This window comes from Dipodomys merriami, unplaced genomic scaffold (assembly GCF_024711535.1).
Source record: "Dipodomys merriami isolate MVZ:Mamm:240054 unplaced genomic scaffold, mDipMer1.0.p SCAF_388, whole genome shotgun sequence".
Classification (NCBI taxonomy): domain Eukaryota; kingdom Metazoa; phylum Chordata; class Mammalia; order Rodentia; family Heteromyidae; genus Dipodomys; species Dipodomys merriami.
In genome coordinates, this window is record NW_027205470.1 from 372480 (window position 1) to 396307 (window position 23828).

Consider the following 23828-nt stretch of genomic DNA (forward strand, 5'->3'; position numbering starts at 1 on the left):
GACCGAACACCCCCACCCCCCAAAAAAAAATCAATGCAAAGAAAGAAGACTTTCAACAAGGATTTGATGGCAAGCCAATGATTGACATATGATTCTAGCCTTCAAGAAGACCGCTAGCTACTAAATAAAGTTATTTTATATAGTTAACACAGAGTGGATTTTTGACTAGGAACTCTATTTCAACACACATGCTCTACCACATGAATAATTTTCATATAGAAAAAAATAATAGTAAAGGAAACTTGGAATACCTAAGACCAAGACAGACCTATTTTTGGATTTGAATCTGGACAATTACATTTATGTGGAACATCTGACCTCAAGAGGGGCAGGGAATAAGTAGTGCCTTTGGCAACAGGAAATGTCATATGGTCTGGCCTTGATTTAATATTTTGATATCTTCATCAGTTTTTGAAAAAAAAATCCAATTTTAGAATATTGCATGAAAATACTTTTTGGTTAAAAAAAATGTGTTCAAGCAAAGTACCTTGTATCACCCTGGTCTTGCTCCTTTGGCGTCCAAGTAATGGGTAACCCATGCCACCAGCTAATAACTGAGTATGGTGGATGTTTTCCAGAGCGTTTTGTCTCCCATCTCATGTAGGCTTATCTACAGAAAAACTTCACTCTAACGACACTCCACCCCCATCTACACTTGTTCAAAATAACCCTGCCCAGTTCTAGCCTTTCCTAAGAGTCAGACCTGCAAGGTGCACCCACTTCCTGAACTTTCTGATCCCTCCCTTCTCTTCAACCTTGTTTCACATGTAATAAATCTTGCACATCCAATCTTACCTTCGCCCCTACTTTTGGAAGACTCAAATGGATACATTAAGAACCACAAAATGTATTTCAGTGAAGAATACAGCTTTCTCATTATCTACTTTTCAAAGTTGAATGTGTGAGGCAAATGTATGTTTTTAAAACAAAACACAGGGCCTTTGGTTTCACATATGAAGATTTAATTAAGAAGTGAAAATTTAATCAGATCAAATGATTTAAACTCACACCCAAGAAGAAACATTTGATGGAAAAAAAAAAGGTGGAAATAAATCTGTTTCGGGGAGTAGCAGTGGGTGACTGAGCAGAGAATAGCTTTGTGAAGTTAGAATCTCATTGTTCACACTTGACATATAATTGATCCAGTTGTAGCAGTAGTATAATTTGAGTAAACTTCCTTGAGTTCTACAGCATGGCCCTCAAGTCTGAAAGCTCAGATTACAAACATGACAAAATGGATCTTTATATCCTGTAAATGTAATCAACTTTTAGGATGTTAGACAAACATCAACTTTATGAAGGGCAGGAGGAAATTGGAATTATTCATCTAATTGCAGAGTCTGACCTGGAAGTTCAAATTGTATTGTTATTTCTAAAAGTGAATGTGAGGGGCTGGGAAGGTGGCTCAGTGGTAGAGCACTTGCCTTGCATGCCTGAGGCCTTGGGTTCCATTCCTCAGCACCACATAAGCAAAAAGAAAAAAGCCGGAAGTGGCGCTGTGGCTCAAGTGGTAGAGCGCTAGCCTTGAGCTGAAGAGCTAAGGGACAGCGCCCAGGCCCAGAGTTCAGGCCCCACGACTGGAAAAAAAAAAAAAAGAAAATAAAAGTGAATGTGACTCTACAGGATTTACCTCGGATAATACTACAAAATCCTAGCATTCCTTAAATTAGTACTGATCAGCTGGTACAGCAATTATTTTCAAGTATGCTCCAAGGGTCATCTCTTTAGGAAAGATAAATCCTCAGGAAACCACATAACAAATATTACCTACATTTTAAAGTCAATGAAGGAAAAGATATAGGATTCAAGTAATCTCTTCAATAAGAAAATAGGATAAAATAGACTTTAGCTTTGAGTTTGAATTTGTGCCTTAAATTCCTTTTAATTTGGATAGCCATTAGTTTACATTTCTACTTGTAAGCCAATCTATTTTTAAAACTGCCTCCATTTATGTCCAATGTTTTAATGTTAGAATACCATCTGCAGACTTTTTTTTTTTTGGCCAGGGCCTGGGCACTGTCCCTCAGCTTCATTTGCTCAAGGCTAGCACTCTACCACTTGAGCCACAGTACTACTTCCAGCTTTTTCTATTTATGTGGTACTGAGGAATTGAACCCAGGGCTTCATGTATGCTAGGGGCAAGCACTCTACCACTAGGCCACATTCCCAGCCCATATACAGACTGTAGAACTCTAGAACTGTTCATTTCTAGTAGGCTATCAATAATGAAAACCGTTTTTGCTGTCTGTTCCTTAGAAATAAAAAATGAATGTAAAATTATGTTTGAAATAAACTAGCAAAGATACTTGCTCATAGGTTTCTTGACATAAAATAATTTTTCATTTGAGCACTCAATCACTATCATTGTCATTTTTAACATTATTTTGTATACAGAATGCCTTGTAATTAAGTCTATTTTCTGGTGAAATCTGCTTTTCTAAAAACAACATAAAGCTGTTATTGGATTCTGATTATAGCAAGAAGTGACAAATATTTTTAATGAAGAGTATGAGAGACCTCAGGGTTTTTGTCTCATAGGAAGTCCCTTATTACTTGGATCTATAAAATGATCTAAACTTCAGGGACAGGAAGTTGATGATTTAGCTTCTTAATGGCTTTGGCTCATGAATAAATAATATTTTATGTGTTTTTTAAAATAAAAAGAAATGTGGTTTATATGATGATGAGTCCTATTTGCTGCACATCTTCTACTTTTTAAAATATTTCTAATTACTGATGTTCTTTATATATATATTTTTAATAAGGAATCAAAACTCACTCTGACCACAGTCATTAGCTGAAATTCAGGAAAAAGTTTGATTACCAAATCAATAAGGCTAGCCACAAGCTGACTAAAAGCTTCCTTTAATCTTCCGATTAGATCTCCTTTAAATTAAACCATTCCCTCTATGAATTATTTAGGACCATGGCATGGTTATAGAAAGACCACTTACGACCCTTTATACAAAATGCTCAACAAGACTAAAAAAAATTCCATTCAGCATATTTCAAGAATCACAGTATGAATCAAGATGTTGCAGGTTTTTTTGTTTTTTTAAAGGAGGACTATGTCCTGAAAAACTGCCGAGTAAAACAGAAGTCATTTATTTCCTGATTAGCATGATTATTGAAGCACAGTTAAATATCTGGTCCAGACTAGCTATTAATGATTAAGTAGTTTCCTTTTACTGTCAAGCCTTTTGAGGTCATGCCTAAACTTTAATATTTTATCTTGTTTCTTTTCAGCTCTATTTTCTTAGCAATAAGCCCCACACATTTCCATCATGCTGAATGCTTTCTGGACTGAATTTATCCTTTTCAAATGTTCAACTTACAAAGTCACAAACTTTCTATTTAGATTTCTATCTCCTTACACTTCTCAAAACTTGTTTTATATAGTTTAATAAGTATATTTTACACATTTTTATGAATGTTTGAAAACTGATGTTCTTCCAACTGCATTCTCACAAAAACAGAGGAAGATAACCACTGTAGGTCCCAAACTCCTCATGATAAAAAAAAATTGCCATGTGGAGTGGCTACTCAGGAGGCTGAGATCTGAGGATTGAAGTTTGAAGCTAGCCTAGCCAAGAAAGTCCATGAGACTCTCATCCCCAATAAATCACAAAAAAGCCAGAAGTGGCACAATGGCTCAAGTGCTACAGTGCTAGCCTTGCCCAAAAAGGAGCCCAGAAACAGCACCTAGGCCCAGAGTTCAAGTCCCACGACTGACAAAAAAACCTTTTTCCTTCAAGATAAATAATCCCCTTCTCAAGCCTTTATAATTTCTACTTCCCAAACTGCAGCAAACACCAAAGAAAAAATACAAAGGAGTCTCTTTCCTGTTCTCATTTAATGGATGCTACAATGCTACACATGGCAACAGTTTAAAAATGTTAATACCTTGACATTGAAAAAAATTGACAAGCTAGAGAAAATATATCACAGGCAGTCAGTTTGAATTGTATGAAAAGCTACTTAGATCTTGACTTTCATATAAACACTAATATTTTAACATTATAAAAGATAACATAATTATATATTTTTTAAAAACTACCCTTAAACAGAATATTCATAAGCTAGTCATCCCATAGATATTTCTACACTGATTAAAAAGTTAGTTCCAAAAGAAAAGTATTTAAAATAATTGTTTCATAGAAACAGAAAGTCATATCAAATTCTGGTTAAAAAAAAAAACAACAACAAACAAACCTATACTCATGGGTGGGTAATCTTTACCACACTATTTTTCTTTCACCAAAGACAGGTATTTAGGAAGTGTTACACTGGTTAATATGATGAACATCTCAGTAATCTACAAAAGAGCCACAAGAAAGGTGAGGTAGTGTAAGACTTGTCTGCCTTCGTAAAAGGTAACTAGCATCTTCAGAAGATATTTATCCTCACATGGGTATTATAATGTACCGAGCCTGATCACAGCTACAAAAGGTTCTAGTTGATACATACCTCTTACAGAGACCAAGTGAATCTAGACCATTGAGAAAATAATGCTAGATTGCCTGGTGCCAATGGCGTATGCCTGAAGTCCTAGCTGCTCTGGAGGCTGAGATCTGAGGATCGCAGTTTGAAGCAAGTGTGGGCAGGAAAGTCTATGTCTCCTATCTCCTAAGCAGAGCTGTGGCTCAAGTGATAGAATGCAAGCCTTGAGCAAAACAAACTCGGAGACAGTGTTCAGGCCCTGAGTTTAAGCCCCAGGATAGCCCCCCAGCCCCAGGCTCCCATTAAAAAAAAAAAAAAAAAGAGCTAGAAGATAATGATAACAGATTTTCTTGGTTTAATTCTGTTTGTTAAAATTTTATCTTCAAGCAATTGTTGAAAAATGCCATCTTTAACAGCAAAACTGCAAGATAGGGCAATACATCAATATAAAAGCAGCAATAATTAAGAAACATTGTTCTAACTTGGAACTTTATGAGTCAGAGTTCTCTCAATCCTGGCAAAAAGTTCCTTGTTTAGTTAAATTAGCATCAAGAAATTAGTTATTAATTAGGCTAGTAGCTCATGTCTGTAATCCCAGCATTTGAGAAGCCAAGGGAGGAAAATTGAGGATTTGTAGCCTGGATTACAGAGTAAGTTTGAGGGCAGGCTAAGCTACATGGTGAAACAGTTTCAAAAACAAATTTCAGTTACTATATTTAAAAAAGGGTAGACAGCTCATCAGAAGAAAAACTGAGCAATCTGTCTAGGTTTACTAGTGAGACAGGATGCCATTTCATTTATTACACTGGCCTAATATTTAATGTTTCTAGAAATGTTGTCCTATTCTTAATAGTAAATTTGCAATGTTGTCATTTTTATCTTAGTGCTCAGTATGTTATAAGCTTTGGTCTTCCATTAAAGAAGTTCACTCGGAAGATATGAAGAGTTACTTGGAACTTGAAGATAAAAACACTACTAAGCTTCCTAAATATTGAGCTGTAAATGTTCAGTTCCTCAATGTTTATCTAAGTTCAATTTAAAAGAATGAAAGAAACTACTTAGGGACTCTGGCTACCAATGGAGATTTGTGGCTGCTTGTAAATGGCAGAATTTCCATAAAATAACAGGCTCAGAGTTTCAAAGAGGAAAGTAGAAAAAAAATAGCTGCTTTAGCATCTACAAGCTATAATCCTGTTATCATTATTTTTCTTTTTTTCTGGTGGTATGGGCCTTATGTTTACTAGGCAGACACTCTACTTCTTGAGCCAAGTCTTCAACTCTTGTAATCACTATTTCTAAAGCTACCAGTGAGAAATGAAATTTATGTTTGACAATGGTATAAATCTTCCAGGTTGAGAAAGACCTATTCTGGAATGACTCTGACATTTTCTGTAGAATAAATGAACCTTTAGAAAGTCATGTTCTCATTTGATTCTCAGTAAGTTAATAAAAAAAAAAAATCTAGCAACTGGTTTACAATTTAAAGTAAACCCAAATTCTGACCTTGAATGATCGTTACCTTCAACATTCCTATTAGCAAATTATATAAAGTCAATTACATTAGTATGGACGAATTACAACACATCTTTACTGAACAACTTTAAAATTCAATGAGAATAGGATGGGTGAACTATACTTTTTGCACAGGAATACTGATGACAGATTAACAAAATATTTTATATGTAAATGTTTCCTATATGATTTTTACAGAATATTCAAATGCCTTCATTATCTACCAAATTTCAAATACGCCCAGAAAATATATAAAGAAAAAACTTAAGAATACAATCTACACAGTAAAACAAGACCCAAACAGCCAGCTAGTCAAAAATATCTACTAACTGCTCATATACAATGTTAAGAAAAATAAGCTGATCTGGAAATAAAATTAAAGGCAGAGGTTTATCTTGGACTCCAAACTGCCCTTGTAGAAAATTCAAAGGCATAATAAGAAAAATAAAACATTAAATGAAAATACTGATGTAATTATTCCCATGTTCCTACCCTTTTCTTAGCACTGTTGTTCTGGTGCATCAATCCTGAGAACTCTAACTTTTGATTTGTAATGATACTCCTTTAGATATAATTTCATAGTAGAAGGAATTGGAAGGGCATCAATGCCATCGTAAGTTGTACAGTTACAAATAACTGTCCTGCAAATATGCTGCAGGGAAAAAGGAAAAGTCCGGATTAAGGGAGTGGATAAAAGTGGCTCAAAGAACATACAGGCACTTGGGTCCTTATAATGCTCTAAGAGCCCAGTAATGTCAGGAGAATGGAAGACACAAGGATCATGTGCATCAAAACTAAAGTTGTGATTCCACTGCTCAATTCTAGCATGAAGAGAACGACTATAGCGTCTAAAACTAACAGAAAATAAATAGTCTTCCTGTGCTGAGTCCCGAAGTAAAAAGGTGCCCTCTGGTTTCCCTTCTAGAAGAGCTTCAGCTGCGTATTTATCCATAACTCCCCAGTAACATGGGTTGTTATTGATCTGAAGGAGGTCTGGTACTAGACAATGGACATAGTCAATCTGTGTGTGGTACTTAGGTGGTGCTTCCAACTGAAGGATTTCATCGTCCATTTCCCATTTGGGTTTATTTCTCTTTCTGGAAGTTGTGCAAAGTGTTATGATTTCATCATCTGAGTCCATATCACTATCTTCTATACTGTTATTTGAAACCAGGTTCATCACAGAGCCAGTCATGGGACCACCTCTACATGAAGCACTGTTGGTAGTTATGACACAAGGCTGAACATTGGTATGAGAGAAACAGTTTACATCTTCTTCCAAGCTTCTTCTTTGTCTTAGCTGACCATCCCTCAATTCACTCTGAGATAAGTCTGTGCTTATCCATTCATCTGATTTGGGACTTATTGGAGCAGTGTGTCTTTTAATAAAATGCCACCTAAAGGCTAAATCTGATCGAGGTGGGAAAGGACACTTATCTAACATAAGTTCACTAATATGAATTTTTCTTTTAGCTGGAAGCCCTGAAGAATGACGACTACTACAGTTCTTTATTGGAAAACACTGCCCAACAGCATCCTGCAGTTTTTGTTTAAGAGATCGCCCTAAAAATCTATGTCCACAGGAATGATCTAAGTCCAACTCAATGGATGAACAGCTGTGCTTCCTTTCTTGGCTCCTTAAAGCAGCTTCAGATTTCTCTACAGCATCCACTGTTTCAGCATCAGAACAACTCTCACTTTTTTTGGACCAAGATAACTTCTTTCCACTCCATACGTAACCGTCCTTTCTGTCAGCACTTCGACTCCGACTTGTTTTGGGCCTTACATCTACATTTTTACTATTATTCTCACTACTTTCAGCCATTTTAGCAAATCATCCACAAATTCCAGTGTTATAAATGCTGCTTTTTCAGTTTTGCTGACAGGAAGTTTCTTCTGGTAACTTTCTGGATGAATCTACAGGGGAAAACAAAGCCATTAGCCATTTGTTGTCCATCTAGTTTGCTTATATATTAAGCCCTAATCACGCACAAGATAAAGAAAACATAATTACTATATGAAAAAGAGAATAGTAGCTGTGTTGGAAGGCAGTCCCCAGGTTTTTGTTCCTATAATTTCATAGTGCCCTTTCAATGTCAAATATATGGACAAATGTAAATAATTCCTAGTCTTCAAGTAATTTTTTTTTTTTTTTTGGGTCCGGTCGTGGAGCCTGAACTCTGGGCCTGGGCGCTGTCCCTTAGCTCTTCAGCTCAAGACTAGCGCTCTACTACTTGAGCCACAGCGCCACTTCCGGCTTTTTTCTTTTTTCTTATGTGGTGCTGAGGAATTGAACCCAGGGCCTCAGGCATGCAAGGCAAGCGCTCTACCACTGAGCCACCTTCCCAGCCCCTTCAAGTAAATCTTGTGCCTATCTCTTCTCACTTTGTTTTTATTTAAAAAAAAAAAAACCAGTCAATTCTTCATAAAAGATAGTTACAAACCTATGAGTTGGCATTTGAGAATCACTATCCTACACTGTTCCTCCACTTCCTTGCTTATTGAATAAATATAAAGAATTTACAGTTATAAAGCTGTAAGAACTTATTAAATAAACACTACCAAACATTAGGAATGCCAAGCAGGCACTCATTTTAATAGTCTTCCAACACATTTCAGTAACTAGTCCACAGCACTATCAGTCTATGTAGCTTTTAGAAAATACAGATAATTTACACAATTATCCAATTTGAGAGAATTGCATAAAAACTTCGCATTTAAGCCGGGCGCTGGTGGCTCACACCTGTAAGCCTAGCTACTCAGGAGGCTGAGATCTGAGGATCACGGTTCAAAGCCAGCCCGGGCAGGAAAGACTGTGAGACTCCTATCTCCAATAATCACTAGAAAACCAGAAGTGGCGCTGTAGCTCAAGTGGTAGAGCGCTCGCCTTGAGCTGAAGGACAGCGCCCAGGCCCAGAGTTCAAGCCCCATGACCGACAAAAAAAAAAAACACAAAAAAACCCCAAAAAACTTCACATTTAACATAGTCTCCCCCTCCCCCCCCTTTTTGTGTTCTGAGATTGAAAACTTATGGTCTCATGTTTGGCTGGCACTTTAACACTGGAGGTATGACCCTTCCACTTTTTGCTGGTTAATCAAGTCTCTCAGATTTGTCTGTCTGGGCCTCAGATATTAGTCTGAGGACTGAGTTATAGGCGTGAGTCATAGGTGCCAAGATTCTTTGTATTCTGTGTGTGTGTGCCACCTCCAGGATTTGAACTCAGGGCTGGGTGCTGTCCCTGAGCTTTTGTCCTTAAGGCTAGTGCTCTATCGCTTGAGCCACAGATCTATTCCTGGTGTTTTTGGTGGTTAACTGGAGATAAATATCTTATGGACTTTCCTGCCCAGGCTGGTTTTGAACTATGACCCTTAGATCACAGCCTGAGTAGCTAGGGTTATAGGTATGACCACGTCCTGGTTTGGCTGGGCCCCAGGGATTCTTTTTTTTTTTTTGGAGTGGATCCTGGGGCTTGAATTAAGGGCCTACTAGCTGTCTCTGAGCTTTTCCACTTAAGGCTCTTACCACTTGAGCCACAGTTCCATTTCTGGCTAATTGGTGGTTAATTGGAGGTAAGAATTTCATAGACTTTCCTGTATGAGCTGGCTTCAAACTGTGGTCCTTCGATCTCAGCCTCCTGAATACCTAGAATTATACGTGTGAGCCACTGAAGACTGGCTGGCCCAAATATTTTTTTCTTTTTGTCGGCTGTGGGGCTTGAACTCTGGGCCTCGGCACTGTCCCTCAGCAATTCAGCTCAAGGCGAGCGCTCTACCACTTGAGCTACAGCGCCACTTCCGGTTTTTTTTCTGGTGGTTTATTGGAGATAGGAGTCTCACGGTCTCTCCTGCCCGGGCTGGCTTTGAACCGAGATCCTCAGATCTCAGCCTCCTGAGTAGCTAGGATTACAGGCCTGAGCCACCAGTGCCCGGCTGGCCCAAATATTTTAAAGTGAAATAAGATTTAAGCTAGGAATGGGGGGAATAGGTTGTACAAATAAAAGCTAAAATTCGTGACTAAGAAAATCAATTACTCAGTATTGTCATAATTAAGTTCTGAGATTAACAGAACATTAAAAAGCTCAATAGTCAAGTAATGTCTATAGAAACTTTAATCCATTTTCCAAAGAGTAGGATTTGAAACAAGCATCTATATTGGAAAATATAATTCCCAAGAGTTTAAAAGTATGAACTAGTGGTACAGATTTTCTATATTCCATTTCCAAATACTCTGGTAATTATACTTACAATTTTGATTTAGTGAGTTCAATGGTATATAATCATTCAAAATTCTAGCTGGGTGCTGGGGGGCTCACATCTGTAATCTTAGCTATTCAGGAGGCTGAGATCTGAGGAGCGTGGTTCAAAACCAGCCTGGAAGAAAAGTCTGTGAGAGTCGTCTCTCCAATAAACCACTCAGAAAACCAGAAGTAGTATTGTGGCTCAAATGGTAGAGCATTAACTTTGAGCTGAAAAGCTGAGAGACAGCACACAGGCCCAGAGTTCAAGCCCCACGACTGACAAATAAATAAATAAATAAATAAATAAATATTCTAGTTTTACCTGACTTTGTTTTTTGCTTTAGTTATTTATTTTCCCAGCATTGGCCTTGAACCTTCTATACTTCCGGAGTAGCAGGGACAACAGGCCCAGACTACTAAGCCCAGCTTGTTGGTTGAGATTGAGGTGCTGCTAATTTTTTAGCCAAACTGATCTTGAGCTCTCATCTCCCTGACTCCATCTCTGCTTCCTGAGCAACTGGGTCTACAGGTATGAGTCACCATGCCCAGTGGGTTGTTGTGCTATTATACTTAAGCTAGTTTTACAGACTAGTTCATAATGAAGAAATCACAGAATACCTCTAGCCCAAACTAATTACAAAGCAAAGAGATACTCCCAAGTATTTCTAATTGAAAAAAGATGTATATGCCAAATAGAAATGAGTTCTAATAGACCATAAAGCTACAGAACAATTGAATATATGGTCGTTAGTATTACTATCACTCATTGTTAGGTGGTTATTTGCTATTCCTAAGCTAAGAAAGGAAGTTTCAAAAAGCTGATGAGTTAAACCTGCCCTCTGCATTTCTTCATTCACTTTCATTTTACTGAAACTGTGTGCATGATGTTGAAATGGATTTGTGGAAGGTATTATTTTAAACATGAGAATATCTAACATTCTTGTAATGAGATATGATCATTGAAATCTTTTTTTTTTTTTTTTTTTTTTTTTGGGTCCGGTCGTGGGGCCTGAACTCTGGGCCTGGGCGCTGTCCCTCAGCTCTTCAGCTCAAGGCTAGCGCTCTACCATTTGAGCCACAGCGCCACTTCCGGCTTTTTTCTTTTTGCTTATGTGGTGCTGAGGAATTGAACCCAGGGCCTCAGGCGTGCAAGGCAAGCGCTCTACCACTGAGCCACCTTCCCAGCCCGATCATTGAAATCTTATACACACAAAGCTTGATGGTTATCTCAAGACAAAGTACTTTAAATAGGTTGATGATTTTTAAAAGTATTTTTATTTCACAAAATAATAAATGTATTAAATTTCACAACTTTTACTAAGATAACAAGTGACTGTGCTACTTTGCAGACAGATATGTATTTTTATGAGTACGTGCATACACACACTTGTGCGAGCGCGTGCGTGTGTGTGCGTGCGCGCATGCGCGCTCGAGGGTTCTCAGGGCCTGGTACTATCCTTGAGGTTTTTGCTCATGGCTATCATTCTAACCATTCTACCACCTGTGCCATAGTTCTACTACTGACTTTTCAGTAGTTAACTGGGGAAGAGAAGAGAATGTCACAGACTCTCGTCCTCAGCTGGCTTCAAACTGTTATCCTCAGATCCCAGCCTCCTGATAAGCTAGGATAAGAGGTATGAGCCTCTAAGAGAACATATATTTAATTGGTTACTTCATAGTATAAGTAATCTATTAACAATTATTGGGAAAGTATAACTACTTCCCTCATGCTAGAGACCATATTAAAAATATTCAGAATCCCTTCCTCTATTATGAATTTTGTTACAAGAATGATTAACAGGGCTGGGAAGGTGGCTCAGTGGTAGAGTGCTTGCCTTGCATGCATGAGGACCTGGGTTCAATTCTTCAGCACCACATAGGCAGAAAAAGCTGGAAGTGGCGCTGTGGCTCAAGTGGCAGAGCGCTATCCTTGAGCTGAGGAGCTGAGGGACAGTACCCAGGCCCTGAGTTCAGGCCCCACGACCGACAAAAAAAAAAAAGAATGATTAATAATCCCTTATGAAATTTCTCACATCTTTACACTTAAAAACATTAGAAAGGAACTGTATATTTTTTTCAGACGTTTCATTAAATTAAAACTCTTCTTTTGTGGTATTGGGGATCAAACCCAGGCATCACAGACAAAGCATGTGCTCTACCACTGAGGAACATTGTCCTCAACCTATTTTTTTTTTTTTGGCGGTGTGTGGGGGGAGGGTGCGGGGGAAAGAGTACTGGTTCTGGGGCTTGAACTCAGGGCCTTGTATTCTTGCTTAACTTTTTCTGTTTAAGAAAAGCATTCTGGGAGCCGGGCGCTGGTGGCTCATGCCTGTAATCCTAGCTACTCAGGAGGCTGAGATCTGAGGATCGCGGTTCAAAGCCAGCCCGGGCAGGAGAGACCATGAAACTCCTATCTCCAATAAACCACCAGAAAACCGGAAGTGGCGCTGTAGCTCAAGTGGTAGAGCGCTCGCCTTGAGCTGAAGAGCTGAGGGACAGCACCCAGGCCCAGAATTCAAGCCCACGACCGACAAAAAAAAAAAAAAAAAAAAAAAAAGAAAAGCATTCTGGGGCTGGGAAGGTGGCTCAGTGGTAGAGCGCTTGCCTTGCATGCATGAGGCCCTGGGTTCGATTCCTCAGCACCACCTAAGCAAAAAAGAAAAAAGCCGGAAGTGGCGCTGTGGCTCAAGTGGTAGAGCACTAGCCTTGAGCTGAAGAGCTGAGGGACAGCGCCCAGGCCCAGAGTTCAGGCCCCACGACCGGACCCCCCCCCCAAAAAAAAAAAAAAGAAAAGAAAAGAAAAGAAAAGCACTCTATCACTTGAGTCATGCCTTCACTATCAGCTTTTGCTAGTTAATCAGAAATAAGTCTCAGGTATTTTAGCCTCCTGGGTAGCTAGGACTACAAGCCACCAGTGCCTGACCTCAAAATTCTTAAAAATACAAAATTCAGTCACATTGTTCTCAATGAAAATAACTATTTTTTTGGGGGGGGGGGAGGTCAGTTGTGGGTTTGAATTCAGGGCCTGGACATTGTTCCTGAATGTTTTTGCTCATGGTTAGTGTTCTACCATTTTGAGCCATAGCTCTATTTCTGGTTTTCTGGTAGTTAACTGGGATATAAGAGCATCACACCTTTTCCTGCCCCAGATGGCTTCAAAGTGCCATCTTTAGATCTCAGGCTCCTGAGTAGCTAGGATTACAGGTGGGAGCCACCAGCACCCAGCCTAAAAGCATTCATGTTAGCGAAGTATTCTACCACAGAATTACAACCCTAGTCCAATTCTTGGACTTTAATTTAAAACAAAGTTTGCATAAATGAAGTTGAAGAAAAGACATAAAATAAGGTGGCTTTACCGTCAATTTGATGTTATATAGAAATCAGAGATAATACTTTGAAAGAAGCCAATGAATTGAAGATCTTAGATAGTTACAAAGAAGTTTTTTTCTTAAAGAGGGTGAAAAAAATCATTCCAGAGAAGCTGCCGAGCCAATAATTCATTTTTAATGAAGGGAGCTATGTTACACATGACTCTGGGGAGTAAACAGTGACATTAAAAAAGCATTATTTCTTAGTGAACAAGAGGCAAATGTTTAAAAAGCTAGTTTATATAAAAGTAGTTTCAAGAAGAAAATTTGCAGATTCCATAGATATTTGGTCTCGCGTTCTACCACTAACTGTAATAACAAGGACAACAAAATCAATGATGGAAAATTCACAAACAAAAGATTTAAATAGTAGTTAAGTTCTATTGAATAAGGCTGGGTAGGTAATTTTAGTTCACAACTTATATAGAAAATACTTAACAGGTTGAACTTTATCTGGAAAATTTATATCCTCTATGATGGTTAACAAAACATCATTTATAGCTGGACATTTGTGGCTCATGCTTGTAATCCTAGCTACTCAGGAGGCTGAGATCTGAGGATTGCAGTTTGAAGCCAGCCCAGGAAGAAGAATCTCTAGGAGACTCTTAGCTCTGGAAGTGGAGCTGTGGCTCAAGTGGGAGAGTACTAGCTGTGCGCTAGAAACCTCAGGGACAGTGCCCAGGCCTTAGAGATTAAACCCTAGCACTGGGATGCATGGATGTGGACTTACATAAAAACACAGAAAGAGGGCTGGGAAGGTGGCTCACTGGTAGAGCGCTTGCCTTGCATGCATGAGGCCCTGGGTTCGATTCCTCAGCACCACATAAGCAAAAAGAAAAAAGCTGGAAGTGGCACTGTGGCTCAAGTGGTAGAGCGCTAGCCTTGAGCTAAAGAGCTGAGGGACAGTGCCCAGGCCCAGAGTTCAGGCCCCACGACCAGACCCCCCCCCCAAAAAAAAAAAAAAAAAGACACAGAAAGACACACAGACACACATATGCCTCTACCTTAAAAATTAACTAAGGTTAGCCAGGTGCTGGTGGCTTACACCTATAATCCAGGAAGCTGAAATCTGAGGATTGCAGTTCAAAATCAGCCAGAGCAGAAAGGCTGTGAGACTCTTACCTCCAATTAATCACCAGAAAACAGGAAATAGTACTGTGGCTCTAAATAGTGAGCAGTAGCCTTGAGCTGAAGAGCTCTGGGACAGTGCCCAGGCCGAGTTCAAGCCCCACGACCAACAACAACAACAACAACAACAACAACAACAACAACAACAAAAATTAACTAAGGTACAAAAGGTAGAGCTTGCCTAAACAAGAATAAAACCTTGAGTGAAAACCCACGACTTCTGTTGTAGATTAGATTCTCAAGCCAGGGAGATAGGAAACCAGAAGCAGTTTATTGAACTCAGTGAACAGACTCAGTGAACTCATGTCCTCCAAAACCAAGTTCCCAAGAGACAACAAAGGGCTCGTGTTCTCTATATTTTCTATGTCCCTTTATCTAGTATATATTTACATAGCATTTCATTGGTTAACTTTTTTTTTGGTCAGTCATGGGGCTTGAACTCTGGGCTTGGGTGCTGTCCCTGCAGCTCTTCAGCTCAAGGCTAGTGCTCTACCCCTGGAGCCACAGCGCCACTTCCAGTTTCCTAGTGGTTTATTGGAGATAAGAGTCTCACGGACTTTCCTGCCCTGGCTGGCTTTGAACCTGGATCCTTAGATCTCAGCCTCCTGAGTAGCCAGGATACATGTGTGAGCCACTGGCACCCAGCTTCATTGTTTAACTTTTAAGGATGCAAACTTTTATTTATTTATTTATTTATTTAGCCAGTCCTGGGGCTTGAACTCAGGGCCTAGGCTCTGTACCTGATCCTCTCTGTGCTCAAGGCTAGTGCTCTATCACTTGATTCACAGCACCACTTCTGGCTCTTTCTGAGTAGTTTATTGGAGATAAAGAGTCTCACAGACTTTCCTGCCTAGGCTGGCTCTGAACCAAGGTCCTCAGGATTACAGGTATGAGCCACTGGCGCCTGGCTAAAACTTTTTACTGATATTGCCTACATGCTGCTTTACCCAAAAGACTTAACCTCCCTCCCAATTAGTTTCAGCCCAGCTCCTCTCCATCCTCAACACCACTCCCTCTAAAAGAAAGCAAAAACAAACAAAAAACATGTTCACATGATAGTTTTCTATTTTTTGGGAAACACTAAAACCAAAGTATATTTCCAGAGCTAGAGATAAGGAAAAAGGTATAGAAATCTATCACTGAAGACTAATCTGAAGAAAAGAGCAGCAAACTAAGAGCTGGCAATCCATGAATTTCTAAAAGTGGAAGGAAGGTGAACCAGAATGTCTAAGATATATCATTAACACATTTCATGAAATAAATTGAAGCAAACATTTTTGCTGGGTGCCAGCAGCTCATACCTGTAATGTTGGCTACTTAGGAAGCTAAGCTCTTAGAATCACAGTTTAAAGGAAAGGAAAGTCCCTGAGACTCCTATCTCCAATTAACCACAAAAAAAAAAAAAAAGAAAAAGAAAAAGAAAAAAGAAAAAAAGAAAAGCCAGAAGTGGAGTTGTGGCTAGCTTGAGCAAAATTTTTTGCTCAGATGGAATACCCATGTCCTAAGTTTAAGCCCCAGGACAAACATAAGTATATGTTCATTAAATGCTATGTGAAATGTTGAGAAAAAATTCAGGAAGGGAAAGGGAAAGGGAATGTGGATGTAGCCTAGTGGTAGGACATTTGCTTGGTTCCCATGAGGCTCTGGGTTCCACGCCTGGTAATACAATTCAAAAAAGAAATAAAAAAGAGAAAGAGAAAAAAAAAGCTATAATTCCATTATCCAAAGGCAAGCAATTTTCCTAGTCATTATATTCTTTTTGTTCTTTTTTCTTCTTTTTGCCGGTACTGGGGCTTGAACTCAGGGCCTGGGCACTGTCCCTGGGCTTCTTTTGCTCAAGGCTAGCACTCTACTACTTGGAGCCACAGCCAATTCTGACTTTTTCTGTTTATGTGGTACTGAGGAATCAAACTCAGGGCTTCATGTATGCTAGGCAAACACTCTACCACTAAGCCATATTCCCAGACCGTCATTGTATTCTTGAACTCTTTGTCTTAGGAGATCAGTTAATTTAAAGCAAAAAAAATTAAAAACCTATAATAACCTATGCTAGTTTTCATTATCTTATATTTAAAAAACAAACAATGCAGATGAAATAGTATGAGTTACTGAATTGTCAAACTCTACTACTCTCTAGGTATGTTACCTCTTCTTAAAAATTCCATTTTGAGAGATGGCAGTGGTAGAGCTTGAGGTCCTGGTTGACTCTTAATACTAGAAAAAAATGATAATTCATCTAGCTTTAGTTTTCTCACTGTAGAAATCTGATCATGTTTTTACTGTCAGGATTAAAATGAAAACATTAACTGAAATTAATGGAAGTATTATACTCAACACTTTGCTAAAAATATGTGGGAAAGTGGCAAAATTAAGGGGAAAAAAAGGAGATTTAAAGCTAGAAAATCTGCATACCCAAAAAACATACCTTGAAAATCTGAAGTTCAAGAGGATCCAGCATTGCTGAAACAGCATAAAGCAGTTTACGTTACTACAAATATTTAAGTGTGTTTCTTTAAAATTTTAAAACCCTGAAAAATACCATGGATGAAAATAACCACTTTATTTATTATGGCATTTGGGGTTTGAACTCAGGGCCTTGAACTTGCTTGACAGAAGCTCTACACTCAATCCACACTTCCAAACCTATTTTTTGCTGGTTATTTTTGAGACAGGGGACCTTAACCTTTCCTGCCAAGGCTGGCTTCAAAAGTAATCCCTCTGCTTTTAGCCACCTGAGTAGCTAGGGTTACACTTAATGACAAAATAGTTGTAGTTTCTTGCAAGCTAATTTAGTAAATAAGATTACAGAAAAAGGCAATGTTGCAAAATGACTATAGATTGTCCTTTCACTAATTTCTAACAGTTACATATGCTTATACTTAAGGTTGAGTAATAAGCTTCATCTAAAAACTAGTAAATGACTCTAGATCTTAATAAAATTGCCCTTTTAGAAGCTGGTTATGGTGGCACAAACCAGTACTTGGAAGGTTGAGGCAAGAGGATCTCTAATTTGAAGCTAATCAAGGCTACATAATGAGTTTGAGGTCAAAGAGACCCAATTTTGTACCCTTCTCCTAAAAAAATTGCTTTTATGATATGTGCTATTAAATTCTGACTCTTAAGGTAACAGTTATGATTTCAAAAGGCAAGTGGTAGACTACTTTGATTAGGAAAATGACCTAGGCTTGTCAGGATTCATAATGTTTCTAGAAGCTATATGCCATTTGATCATTTATACTACTATGCTCTTTTTTTTTTTTTTGCCAGTCCTGTGGCTTGAACTCAGGGCCTGGGCACTGTCCCTGAGCTACTTGTACTCAAGGCTAGCACTTTACCACTTGAGCCACAGCACCACTTCCAGCTTTTTCTGTGTATGTGGTGTTGAGGAATCAAACCCAGGGCTTCATGCATGCTAGGCAAGCACTCTACCACTAAGCCACATTCCCAGCCCAATGCTATACTGTTTTATACCTTGTTAAGTTACAAAAGGGAAAATATTGTTTTCTTCCAAAATAAATAAGTTTCAGAATACATTCAGGAGCAAAAATATCTTTAGATTTTGAACCCACTTCAATGTTACTTTTTCAATACTTCATTCTTTTCAGCTACTCTCTCCTTCCACTCTCATCTTTCACAGGATTAGTTATTTTTTACATCAAGTATGTATTTTATTGAAAAGGCAGCAAAAACAAAAAACAGCTCCATCCATTAAGGCAGGATTGATATTATTTACATAGATAATACTATAACTGATAGGCTGGTAATGTATGTATTTTTTCTCACTCTAGTATTTGTGAGTCTGAGGATATTAATATGGTCACAACACAGCAACTAACCTTCACTGAATCTTCTGTTTCAGCCTAGTTTTCAATTAGTTCATTCAGCTATGAGTAACTATGACACAGTGATAAATATATTGATTTCAGAAAATTTTATAGTCACACAGCTACATTGGTTTTAATTTTTAAAAAAATATAGCATCTTAAATAACCAGGTGACTTTGCAATACAGTACTTAATTTACACTGGTTGCATTACTGCACTATCACTTTGTATAAATTGTTTGAATGTCCATTTCCCTCAACAGGATCTCACCTCACTGAAGCCATTACCACTTGTAGGCATTTGAAACAAATTGAATTGTAAAAACATATTGTATTTGCAAATGGAAGAATTTACTGCTTAATATTAGAAAATTTTACTGGATGATTTAGCCCCACTGTAAGTAAACTCAGTAAACGTTCCCATTTATCATTTGAGACATTATTAACAATTCATTTTATATATCCATGAATATCTCTTATGTATTGTTTTTAAATTAAGTTTTCATTATCTTTAAATAGTTGTACAACAGGTTACCATTCAATATGTCAGTATATGAGTACAAAGCATCTTGATAATGTCATCCCTTTCAATCACTTTCCCCCATCCCTCCTAACTCCACCCATCACCTCAATTGTCCTAGTTTTTTCTGTGTGTTAGCATTTTGGTGACGCTAAGTATCATCTCCACCTAAGAGATGAGGAATTCCACGTTCAGGAAAAGCAGCATATTCAAGGTCATACAATGTGTCAATAGTTAAATGAAAACCTAGGACTAGCCAATCTCTGGGCTTAAGCTCATTCAACATGTGACTCCTCCAAAGCACAGTTTCCTTTACCTTGTGAGTCAAATGCTTGATTGCTAAAGTGGAAAGAAAGGTCATGTGTACCATTCACAGTTTTAAAGTCTCCTAGAATTATAGACATCACATCTACAGTATTTACAGCTACAACTCCTGTTTCAATTTGCAGATTTTTTTATGTTGAGCTCTGAATAAATCTCACCATTTATTTAATTTATATATAATATATGAATATTATGTTTCTCTGAACTCCACACTCTACCAAATGATACTGGACAAAAAATTATAACTTACTGTACTCCAAACCTGAATGGTCTCCAAATAAAAATTAAGGTACTCATTTTAAAAGGATCATCTCAGGTACCTTTGTTCTGGTGGGAAATCAACAGTAGGCTATTCTACAAATCCCAAGTTCTTGAGCCAATCACTCTTCCTTTTCATTCATAAATTGAATGCGCTTACAACGCAACTAGAATGAAAGAACGACTCTTGATTACAACGAGTCTGACTGAAATTGGGAGACAGCATAAAAAAACAAACTCGAAGAAAAAAAAAACCTCAAAGATAAAACACGAATGGAAGAATATCAGTATGAAGGTTTTCATCAAAGACTCGTCGAGGTAGAACGTGAAGACACAAGAGCCTAAGCTCGAGGCCCAAGATCTGGTCACAGATCATAAGGATCAAATGAAGCCTTCAACAACAAAGCTCGAACCGTTTCTTTTAGATTTACAGATCCACGGCAGTGAACTTTGGGTGGGATCTGAACAGGCAAAACAAGGCACTGTCCTCTCAAGGGCTATCGGGATAGTGCAGAAACAATCACGCAACGAATCCTACAAAAATGACGAGGGAAAGGCAGGAAGGATGCCACTCCGGGCTGGCTTTTTCTCTAACGATGTCCAAAGATCCGGTCTCTGACCGTGCGGCCGAGGGGCTGAACCCGCTGAAGAACCCGGATGAGGCTGGCTGGGAGGTCAGCCTGAAAGGCAGCAGCAAGACCCTCCCCCGGTTGGGTCCTCCAGGCCGGACAGTGCCACGCTTTCCCCGCTCACCTCCCGGAGGGCAGTTTCACCGGGGCGGTCCGGGGAGCTGCCGCCATCACCATCGCCATCACTCCGTGCGTCCGCTCCAGTGGAGAAAGAGGCTTGGCGCCTCCGGCACCTCGCGCAGTTCCCCCCCGGCAGAGGGCCTTCCTGCCACCGCTTCCGAACCCCCAGGCTTCATCAGTTCCAGTGTCTGACTTCCGCCGTGCCCGCCTTAGCCGGCTTCCCCGGCTCGCCACAACTTCCGCGTTCGACTCCCCTCTTCCCTCGCTCGCTCGCTCGCTCGCTCTTGGCAACCGGCTCTTTTTTTTTTTTTTTTTTTTTTCCCCTCCCAGCCGGCGCGCTGCTGACGCCACCACCCCGCGACCCGGGGTGAGACCTGCGCGCGGCGTGGGCGGGCCGCGCAGGCGCAGTGCGGCGGACGCGCCAGAGCGCGGGAACTGCGGGTTGTGGCCGTGCACCTCGTTGGGCGGCTCTGTGGGCCTGGAACGCGCGCCTTCGGGGATTGCTTGCGGACGTCTTCCCTTGTTCCCGCAGCCCGCGCGGAGGAAAAGCGCGTGCCCCTCCCGCTGTATCTCCTGTGACAGTCTCTCCCGGGCGTCCTGCAGGTGCTATACGGGTGGGGACAGCGGTCCGGCGGAGAGCTTGCCTGTGGGATGCCCGACCTTCCCTGCTTCTCCCCCCCCCCCCCCCCCCGGGACTCCTGGCTCTCCTGTTTTCAACGTAAGACGAACTTTCCTCTGATCTCTTCTTAGGTCGGGGGAGGAAAGGATGCCGGCCACACAGAAGCCGGTGAGATACGGACATACAGAAGGACACACGGATGTCTGTTTTGATGATTCCGGGAGGTAAGGCTCTTTGAGGAAACGGACGATTTTGTTAGTGCACATATTTATTCATTTATCATTTTTTTTAATATGGCATGGATTCATTTTCGGTCGAAAATGACTCAATGCAGAGAGGAATAATACTGGGATCTAAACTGCACCAATGTTTCGGTAGGTTTGTTTGGCTCCGACTGTCATGTACTTAGTATGTCAGAAATTGTAGTCTGCTGAAATCTTCCTTGGAAAGATGCGAGCTCCCCTCACCGCCCGTTTTTCATTTTCTCAGCGTTTCACATTAATTCTGTCAGATCGCTAGATAATCCTTGCCCAAACCAGTGGTCTGTTGTTCTGTGTGGTATTGCTTCCATTGGCTTTAGTGATACTTTTTCCCTTTCTTAAATGTTCCGACTTTTCTTTTTAATTGATTTTCTTTTGCTTGGTCCCTTAACGGCGATATGTTCTTGTTTTTGATCTTTTATAATCCCTTCCCTTGGAATACTGTCTACTGTGTGACTTCACTGCCACTCCTGTGTTGATTGATTCATTGACAAAGAGGTGTGTGTGTGTGTGTGTGTGTGTGTGTGTGTGTGTGTGTGTGTGTGTCTGTCTGTCTACTCTCCTGGGTGTTAGAAATACAATAGTGCAAACGACTCATGACCTTTTCCTTTATTGAGCTTAAAGGTGTTTGGGGGTTGATAGTAAATTCAAGTTAATCACAAAAATAAATGTGTATTCAGAAATACAGTTAAATCCCCTTTTAAAAGCATTCAGTAGTCCTTTTGTTAATGGCCGATGAGCTGTCAAGAAAGAGTAGAGTAGAAGCACTGCTTTTGGATGAAGTAGTGCTGGACTGTTATGTAGTTTTGCTTCAATCAGTGGTATGACAAAGTGAAAACAAAAATAGAAATACACTTAGAAGTACTAAATGATATGTGTAGTGATAAATATTTTGGAGGGGGAGTTGGTTAGTTTGAAGTGGTAGGGAAGGTTTTTTAGGAAATGTTTTTTGAGAGATTAGAAGGTTGAATAGGATTGAGAAGTATAAAGAGATGGGGGTATGTGTGTCAATGTGGTGATATTGGAGTTCTAAGTAGGGGAAACACTGGGTTAAAAGGGTCTGTGACTCCCTCCTCCTCCTCCTCCTCCTCCTCCTCCTCCTCCTCCTCCTCCTCCTCCTCCTCCTCCTCCTCTTCTTCTTCTTTCTTCTTCTTCTTCTTCTTCTTCTTCTTCTTCTTCTTCTTCTTCTTCTTCTTCTTCTTCTTCTTCTAATTCTTCTTCCTCTTCTTCCTCTTCTTCCTCTTCTTCCTCCTCCTCCTCCTCCTCCTCCTCCTCCTCCTCCTCCTCCTCCTCCTCCTCCTCCTCCTCCTCCTCCTCCTCCTCCTCCTCCTCCTTTCAACTCAGGGCCTGGGTGCTGTCGCTGAGCCTCTTTGTGCTCAAGGCTAGTGCTCTGCCACTTGAGCCACAGCAATAAGAGTCTGATGAACTTTTATGCTCTGGGTTGGATTGAACCGCAATCTCAGCCTCCTGAGTAGGTAGGATTATAGGTGTGAGCCACTTGTGCCTGGCATCTTTGATATTTTAAAAGATAAAATGTATTCGGTTTTCTCTATGGTTCCTTTGAATGTTTCACAGATTTTAAGCCTACTCTATTTCATTTTGACATAGAACACAAATTAATGTCATTAAATATAGGAATTTAATCACAAGATTCTTCCCACTAGTCAAAACATTTCAAAGTGCAATTGTGTAGAATTTCAGACTTAAGTCATTCACCATTTAGGTTTTTATGTACTGTTTAATTCTTGCTTGGTTTTGTCCGGGTAAATTTTGGTGTCTTTCTGTATATGAGCTAGGTTTTCATTAACTGCATTTCATGAAAAACTTCAAGAGCTTAAGTTGAATGCCTTTTGTTGTTTGTTGTTTGTTTGTTTGTTTGTTTGTTTTGGGTCCGGTATTGGGGCCTGAACTCTGGGCCTGGGTGCTGTCCCTCAGCTCTTCAGCTCAAGGCTAGCGCTTTACCACTTGAGCCACAGTGCCACTTTCGGCATTTTTCTTTTTGCTTATATGGTGCTGAGGAATCGAACCCAGGGCCTCGTGCATGCAAGGCAAGCGCTCTACCACTGAGCCACCTTCCCAACCCAATGTTCTTGATTTTTTGAGACAAGGTCTTGCTGTGTTGCTCAAGGTGGGCTGAAACTGGAAATTCTGCTTTAGCCTCCCAAGTGTTGGCATTATTAGTTGTGCTTCCTATGTCTGTATATTGACTGGTTTGAAGATTTTCTACTCATATGAACTAAATGCACCTAAGAGTAGTTAATATATGAATGTATGTACATATCTATCTACATATATATGTTTAATTCATCACTATGGAAAGGCTTGTGAGTTGTGTGTGTGTCTGTGTGTGTGTGTAAGATTTGAAAAACATAGTCAAGCTATGAGATTAGTAAGTAGTTAATACAAAATTGCTACTGGAGGAATGTTAAGACTACTTTAAGAGCAGTACACCAAACTCCTTAATTCAATCTTTTGCCCATATTGTTCAGTTCTACTAAGATACTGATTGGCCTTAGCAGTTGGCACTTGCAGCTTTGAACCTCTTTTTGTTATGCTGCATCAAGAAAGTGTTGGCACATAGGAGGTCAC

The 23828-nt window shown here is 39.8% G+C and overlaps 2 protein-coding genes and 1 non-coding gene across 5 annotated transcripts in view; 2 read left to right on the forward strand and 1 right to left on the reverse strand.

Moving 5' to 3' along the window:
- Positions 1-6098: 6098 nt before the first annotated feature.
- On the reverse strand, positions 6099-20649 carry LOC138805125 (suppressor of cytokine signaling 4). Of its 2 annotated transcripts, XM_069989721.1 has the most exons (3): positions 20365-20649; positions 17112-17146; positions 6099-7869 (listed from the first exon to the last, which is right to left on the reverse strand). In XM_069989721.1, the coding sequence occupies exon 3, from the start codon at positions 7775-7777 to the stop codon at positions 6452-6454; it is 1326 nt and encodes a 441-aa protein (XP_069845822.1). In that variant the 5' UTR covers positions 7778-7869; positions 17112-17146; positions 20365-20649; the 3' UTR covers positions 6099-6451. The 2 variants fall into 2 exon arrangements, with proteins under 2 accessions (XP_069845822.1, XP_069845821.1); XM_069989720.1 differs by lacking the exon at positions 17112-17146.
- A 172-nt stretch (positions 20650-20821) lies between these two features.
- Positions 20822-23828, forward strand: part of LOC138805126 (WD repeat and HMG-box DNA-binding protein 1-like) — a 65565-nt gene continuing 62558 nt past the window's right edge. For both annotated transcript variants that reach the window (XM_069989722.1, XM_069989723.1), the window contains exons 1-2: positions 20822-20963; positions 21111-21203. In XM_069989722.1, the coding sequence (XP_069845823.1) occupies positions 21127-21203 (77 nt within the window). In that variant the 5' untranslated portion in view covers positions 20822-20963; positions 21111-21126. The remainder of the gene's footprint in view (positions 20964-21110; positions 21204-23828) is intronic.
- LOC138805138 (small nucleolar RNA SNORA21) lies at positions 21934-22071 on the forward strand. Its single transcript, XR_011365453.1, has one exon. It is a non-coding gene; the product is annotated as a small nucleolar RNA SNORA21 (small nucleolar RNA).